Below are 7,525 nucleotides of genomic sequence, written 5' to 3'. Positions count from 1 at the left end.
ACCACCACCCTGGCCCGCGGGGCTGACGATGATGTCACTGCCCCTGACGTGACAGTGATCACGTCGCCCTCCCCCCCCCCCCCCGCCACCACGGACGGAGCGCCGCCATTGGTCGGAGTGTCACGTGGGTTGTAACGGCTGGAGGGAGGGGCTGGGTATTACGTAGGCGGTGCTCAGCGCGACGATTGGTCACGTGTGTTGCAACGCCGCTGGGGGTCATGCGGTTCGGAGCGCAGCGCCGCCATTGGTCGGGGAGTCACGTGTGGCTGTAACGTGTGGGCGAGGGCATGGACCACGTGGTGCGGAGAGCAGCGCCGCCAATGGTCGGATGGTCACGTGGTGGTGGTACAGCGTCTGGTCGGGATCACGTGGTGCAGAGCGCAGCGCCGCCGCTGGTGGGAGGCCGCGAGTGGGTTATAACGTCGGGCGGACGCGGTCGCCGACTGTTGTCGAGGCGAAGGCAGAGCTGGAGGAAGCGGAGGCGCTGTTGACGACGACGACTACTAAGATGGCGTCGTTGTGTTTTTAAACAAAAGTCGCCGTTCAGGAGACATTTGTAAACACGGAACTCGGCCTTTTCTTTTCCCCCCAGCCCGGCCTGGTGTTCGATTAAGACGCGGCCGGTTGTCCCGACGGAGTGCGGGCCGACGAGAGTCGGGGCTGAGCGAACAATCGGTGGTTTGGACGCGGCCGCCATTTGCTGCCGCTGTCGGTCGCAGCAGGAGGGAGGCGCAACTCGGCGCCGTCCATCCCCATCCACGGGCCGGGGCAGGGAGGCCTGGCGTTGCGCGGTGACTGCGGCCGCGGATGTCCGCCGCCCCTCGCCGGCTCCTCTCGGACGGTGGGTTCTAGCCCTCGGTCGACAGCGCTGGAGGCGGGGAAGACGCCATGCACCCGCTGCCGCTGCCTTGCCTCTCGCCGTCCGTCCCTCTCCCCGTCAGCGCCTGCAACAAAAGCGGAGGAACCAAGGCCGCGGCCGCCGGTAGCCCTCGCCACCACCGCCCGCCACACCAGCAACAAGCCAAAGCAGCGGTCTCTGCCGCCGCTCGGGGGGGACGCAAACTGCGGCCCGCCTCGTCCGCCATCGCCTTCCTCCAGAGGCACCCGAGGCCGCAGCAGCAGGCGGGCTGCCGGGGGACAGCGGCCGGAGTCACGTCGACAGGACCGAGGACTCCCTCGACAACAGTCGCCGCCAGCGCAACGACGGCGGAGCAGCGAACGATGGATGGGAAGGTGAGAGGCCTTGTTTACCTACGTTGACATTCCCTCATCACCCCCTCATCACCCCCTCTCCCTCCTCCCCCCATATCTCTTCTCCCCCCCATATCTCTTCTCCACCCCTATCCCTTCTCCCCCCTCTCTTCTTCCCCCTATCTGTTCTCCTCCCCCCCATCTATTCTCCTCCGCCCCATCTCTTCTCCCTCCCCCATCTCTTCTCCCTCCCCCCCATTTCTCCCCCCCCCATTTCTTCCCTCCCCCCCATTTCTTCCCTCCCCCATTTCTTTTTCTCCCCCCCATTTCTTCCCCCTCCCCCTCCCCCCCATTTCTTCCCCCTCCCCCTCCCCCCCATTTCTTCCCCCTCCCCCTCCCCCCCATTTCTTCCCCCTCCCCCCCCATTTCTTCCCCCTCCCCCTCCCCCCCCATTTCTTCCCCCTCCCCCTCCCCCCCATTTCTTCCCCCTCCCCCCCATTTCTTCCCCCTCCCCCCCCATTTCTTCCCCCTCCCCCCCCATTTCTTCCCCCTCCCCCCCCATTTCTTCCCCTCCCCCCCCCATTTCTTCCCCCTCCCCCCCCATTTCTTCCCCCTCCCCCCCCATTTCTTCCCTCCCCCATTTCTTTTTCTCCCCCCCATTTCTTCCCCCTCCCCCTCCCCCCCATTTCTTCCCCCTCCCCCCCATTTCTTCCCCCTCCCCCTCCCCCCCATTTCCTCCCCCTCCCCCCCCCATTTCTTCCCCCTCCCCCTCCCCCTCCCCCTCCATTTCTTCCCCCTCCCCCTCCCCCCCATTTCTTCCCCCTCCCCCCATTTCTTCCCCCTCCCCCCCATTTCTTCCCCCTCCCCCCCATTTCTTCCCCCTCCCCCCCCATTTCTTCCCCCTCCCCCCCCATTTCTTCCCCCTCCCCCCCATTTCTTCCCCCTCCCCCCCATTTCTTCCCCTTCCCCACCCCATTTCTTCCCCTTCCCCACCCCATTTCTTCCCCTTCCCCACCCCATTTCTTCCCTCCCCTCCCCCCATTTCTTCCCTCCACTCCCCCCCATTTCTTCCCTCCCTCCCCCCATTTCTTCCCTCCCTCCCCCCCATTTCTTCCCTCCCTCCCCCCCATTTCTTCCCTCCCTCCCCCCATTTCTTCCCTCCCTCCCCCCATTTCTTCCCTCCCTCCCCCCCATTTCTTCCCTCCCTCCCCCCCATTTCTTCCCTCCCTCCCCCCCATTTCTTCCCTCCCTCCCCCCCATTTCTTCCCTCCCTCCCCCCCATTTCTTCCCTCCCTCCCCCCCATTTCTTCCCTCCCTCCCCCCCATTTCTTCCCTCCCTCCCCCCCATTTCTTCCCTCCCTCCCCCCCATTTCTTCCCTCCCCTCCCCCCCATTTCTTCCCTCCCCTCCCCCCCCATTTCTTCCCTCCCCTCCCCCCCCATTTCTTCCCTCCCCTCCCCCCATTTCTTCCCTCCCCCCCCATTTCTTCCCTCCCCCCCATCTCTTCTGTCCCCCCCATCTCTTCTCCCTCCCCCCATCTCATCTCCCTTCCCCCCATCTCTCTATCTCCCCCCCACCCACCCAACCATGTCATTTTAAAAAGCCACCTCCCATCAAGATTCCTCTACACCCAGTGAACACCAATAAGAATGTGTCTGCTTGGTTTAAGGTTCTGTTTAAACACGATCCCAAACGCGAATTGAAGCCGAGTAATTATGATGTTAGTTATAATACTTCTCCGTAGCTACCCCGGCCAAACGATGTCCATATAACAGTCTAAAGTACTCCAGTGTTATATTGTTCATTCATTTGTGTTGACCCCTGTCCCCCGGGCTTGTGTTCCCCCCCCCCCCCCCGTTTTTGTTGACCCCTGTCTCTCCCCCCCCCCCCATGTTTGTGTTGACCCCTTTCCACCCCGGTTTGTGCTGGCCCCCTCAATTCCCCCCCTCCACATTTGTGTTGGAACCTCTCTCCCCTCCCCTGGGGTTTGTGTTCGCCCCCCCCCCCCCCCCCCCCCGTTTATGTTTGCCCCCCCCCGGTTTGTGTTGACCTCTTCCCTCCTCCGCCACCCCCAACAGGTTTGTTTGACCCCCCCCCCCCTTCCCGGGTTTGTGCTGAACCCTGCCCCCTCCCTGTTTTTTGTTGACACCCCCGCCGGGGTTTGTGTTGGACCCTCTCCTCTCCCCCCCCCCCCCCCTCGGGTTTGTGTTGGACCCTCTCCTCTCCACCCATCCCCGGGGTTTGTGTCTCCGTGTGGACGGTTGTGCCGTTTTAAATGGGAAATCCCTGGCACTCTGACTGGCTTCTTTTGTGACGGCCACGGGTTCGGTGCAGACTCGGTCAACGGAAAGCACAGACCCCGCTCCCGGGCTGCTCAATGTGGCGAGAGACGCAAATGTGATGGGCCAATTGTTGGAAAAGTTGTTGACTGGTGTCTATCTGGATTCTGTCTTTGGGGAGAGAGGAGGTTTGATGCGTTTATGTGTTGTTTTGTTATTTTGATTTGTCCCCAAGTGACTGATGGGGGTTCCATGGGGAGGTGACGAGCTTAGATCTAAAATTGGCTCAGTAGTTCGAAGCAATATTGGATGGCTGTCTGCAGTGGATTTCCACTGGACTTTGTAGTAGGTCCCTTGTTTGTAAGTAATTTTATTTGCTGCAGCCTCGTTTTAAGGTTCATAGCTGGCAATGTGGTTGAGACAAATTGTTCTAGGCTGTATGACGCTGTATGAAGCGGGCAGGAAGTGAATGTAATTCAATCTGGAGGAGTATGGAATGATTTGGAGGAGGGCAGTGGAGGAAAGGACAATAGATGGTAACTGGCACGAAGCTGGTTGAGAGTTCTTGAGGTGCACATCCATTCCTTGTAGCTGCCAAAATGAACATGAGCGAGAAGCCTCATTTCATTATGGAAATTGGATAATGGACAAAACATGGGTCCAGCAGCATTTGTGAAGTGGAGTTATTGCTTCAGGGTGATGGCCTATCATCAGAACTGTGGTAATTGACCTGAAAGATCAGCTGTTTCTTTTTCCACTAACACTGCCTGACCCTCACTTTACAATAGTTGTGCTTTTACTCTTGCATCTTCCTTGCTCTGATGTTTGAAATTTGAGAATCCTACATTGGTGTACCTCTTGGTAGAGATCAATAGAGAGAGGGGATACAATGAGTTGGGTGAGTTGAGTTGAAGGAGGAAAAAATCACAGATGAATGGTCGTCTTGTCCCTTGAGATACAGGAAGCAGATCATGTCATGTTTAAAATGCGATCAATGTTTTCCAGTTTGCTCCTTACACAAATAATAATATTGTAAATGGTGTTTTTTATTCTGGACTAGTGCTCATAGGTTGAATGCCTTTTATGTTAGTGTCCCCAATTCAAAATAGTATTCAGATTTGGTTGCTAGTCTTGTGTGCAGGAATAGCCAGTTGTGGATGGGACATTTTTATATGCAGCAGTGAGATTAAATTGACTGCTTTCAATATGAGCAAAAATGCGTATTACTCATAACTGCAAATATTTCAATTTGGATTTGTGAATGTGGATTGTGGCATATTTCATATGTTGTTTTTAAATTTTAGGTGATAAAATCAAATATGGGAAGATATGATGAAACAATCTCTCCACATACTCAGTTCATGTATTGTATAAATAAAACAGAAGAATGCTTTCAAGCCTTAAACGCCACCAAGAAAAGAAATAAGAGTAACTTACTGCCGAAAAAAGGATCTGTAAAAAGAAATGAAAACAGCCATAGCCAGAATACTCCCACTCCTGAAAGCTACAACGTACTCAAAAAAGATGGGGGCAGGCCTGTTGCTCCTGGAAACCACTACAGAAGTCTAAAATTACAGAAAGTTGGCCTGAAGTCTATAACAACTCTTCAAGGAGATCAAAATTACGCTGGGTTTAGTGAGCCGCCATCTCCCAGTGTTCTGCCTAAACCACCAAGTCATTGGGTAGGGGTACATGCTGATTATCCTGAAGATGGGAATAGGGAAATAATGACTGTCCATTTAAAGACTTTACTGAAAGTTAATGCATAGTTCAAGGACATTTAAGGTTAGAATTATTGAGGTAAGTGTTTATTTGAGATTCAACTTCATAGCAGCAGTAGGTCCTGCATTTTAGACTGTTGTAAATTTCTGCTTGTGTTTTTGGGATAAGCATATACCAGTGGTGCTAGTGATGAAGTGGGATTGTGTACATTAATGTAAACCATGTAATTATTTGTATATTTTCATATACTCAATTTCAAAAAGGAATTATAGTTTCATATGAGAATTTGTCTTGTTGGTGAGCTGAGTTAAATTTTATATTTTATACATAAGATGAAAGCTCAAGTTAAAGCTGGAGCAAATGTTATATCCTGTGCAAATGCAGGAAACGGTGATTATACAAATATTTGACAATCTGAAATATTTTTGACAAAATCTATGGTTTAAGAAGTCAATGATTCAAGCACTGCTTTTATCTGCACTACTGAATGATATTACCATGAACAAGATGCACTTTCATCTTAACGGGTGTTAAGTATATAATGTGAATTTTTCGTCTTGCCACCAAATTAAAGTTCTTGCTGGAGGGGAAGAGTTCATTTTTCACAGTTAGTCTGTTGGTGAACAGTAACTCAGTGTGCACGATTTTATGGGGCATGTAAAATCTATAATCTCTTGAATACTATCGATAAATATTCTTTGTTCTTTGAAAATTCCCCTCACCGATTTGCCCCAAATCTGTCTGTACAAGGTGAATCGTGACACTAACAATGATGTATCAGCTCGTCTAAGTTTCCTGCAGTTTCAGTTCTGGGAACATAATCTTAAGCATTTTCTTGTATTGTAGCCCTGTGGAAATGTCTAAGCAAATATTATTGGATACTTCAGTTGTGACTGACTATGTAATGAACCAAGATGTACATTGGATCAACAACCTTTACTTGTGTCGATACAAAATTGAATTATTTGCTTTTTTAAAGAGAATTCTTCTTTGGATGATTAATGTTTTTCCAGTCTTCATTAATCATATAAATTAGTTTAATTTCTTTTAGTTTACTTTTAAAATGGCCTTGAAATAAACAACTCTGTATATTTTAAGAACAATTTCAAATTTTCTCAAAGGTTAACCCACATGTCAGTAAACTGTCACATGGTTAAATCTTTTTACTGTAGACATTGGTTCATCCATATGTGAGTTGTTATAAGCCGTTTCAACAATGTTTCTGCTGAGCAAAAAAATGGTAACTTTGTAATGGTAACAAAGCAGTTACCATAACAGTTTCCTAAAACTTCCCTGCAGCCACTTTGCTTTTTAAAATATCGGGTTGGGTTTAAAAGAGACAAGAATGTGATAGCACTATTCATTGGAAATGATTGTGCATTCATTTTGGATCACATAGTGTGGGCTGCACCAAAACTAAATTGCAATCTTGCTGTCTTTTGTTACATTGGGTTGGGGGGAAGGGGGAGTAATGCACTGGAAAGTTTTGTGTAACTTGACACCAATTTGAATCCTTTTTCGTTGTAAGACTTAAATAGTACATGGTAGCCAAATACATAAATTGAAAGCTGGATCAGTTGGGTAATGTTTTATCCCTATTCAAGGCATTTATTTACCTGTTTCTTGAAGGGATAATGCTTTAGAATGAAGGATGTTGGTATGTAGTATTGTTGTTTTCCAAAGAAAGCTGGCATGCTTAAATTTGCTACGGTCTTTAATTGTACTCTATAACTACAAATTGGCAAATTTTCAAAACAAATAAAATTTAATTGGTCTCCCTCACAGTTGTCACGTTTATTTTTGGCGTTTTCCATTTCTAACTGAGTAATGATGCCAGTATGTAAGGTACATGTGCTGTGGCGCAGACAAATCACCATTCTTTACTTTCCCATGCACCCCAAATCAACTTGTACAAACCAGCTTCTCCAACCCCCCACGCTGCAATCAACTTCATCTGCACTTCACGTTGACTTGGGATAAATTGCCTGGATAGCATGCAAAGATTTTCACTACCTTGCACTTGTGACGACAATATGCTGGGCAGGTAGGCACATATTGGATTTTAAACAGAACTAGATGGGTGTGCAAATCTCCCCTGCGGGCGCAGCTGAGGGGAGGGGGGTTGAGGAGGGATGGAGTGGGGGGGAGGGGAGAGATCAGGGGGAATCGAGTGGGGGGAGGGGTGGTGGGAGAGGGTGCTGGACCAATGCAGGAGAGGTTTGGGCCCCAACGCGTCCGCGGAGTGTCCCCTGGAGCCGTGGGCGGGTGCTGGTCGTCCTGGGGGGGAGGGCACATTTATTAAAGTTTATTAGGTAAATTTCTTTAAAAAGTAAC

At 50.5% G+C, this 7,525-nt stretch overlaps 1 protein-coding gene across 1 annotated transcript; it reads left to right on the top strand.

The window, feature by feature from the left end:
* The first annotated feature begins 432 nt into the window (after window positions 1-432).
* pnrc1 (proline-rich nuclear receptor coactivator 1) lies at window positions 433-6,984 on the top strand. Its single transcript, XM_078399800.1, has 2 exons — window positions 433-1,233; window positions 4,774-6,984. Exons 1-2 carry the CDS (start codon window positions 889-891, stop codon window positions 5,236-5,238), a joined length of 810 nt encoding a protein of 269 aa, XP_078255926.1. The 5' UTR covers window positions 433-888; the 3' UTR covers window positions 5,239-6,984.
* The last annotated feature ends 541 nt before the right edge of the window (window positions 6,985-7,525 follow it).

This window comes from Rhinoraja longicauda, chromosome 5 (assembly GCF_053455715.1).
Source record: "Rhinoraja longicauda isolate Sanriku21f chromosome 5, sRhiLon1.1, whole genome shotgun sequence".
Taxonomy (NCBI): domain Eukaryota; kingdom Metazoa; phylum Chordata; class Chondrichthyes; order Rajiformes; family Arhynchobatidae; genus Rhinoraja; species Rhinoraja longicauda.
Note: the sequence above shows the minus strand (reverse complement) of the source record. Positions and strands in the feature narration are given on the sequence as shown.

What these genes read in the sequence shown, in the direction of transcription:
- pnrc1 (XM_078399800.1), top strand. Translation starts at nt 889, where the DNA reads ATGCACCCGCTGCCGCTGCCTTGCCTCTCGCCGTCCGTCCCTCTCCCC. An exon ending in AGCGAACGATGGATGGGAAG is followed by an intron (nt 1,234 to 4,773) that starts GTGAGAGGCCTT and finishes TTTAAATTTTAG; the next exon opens with GTGATAAAATCAAATATGGG.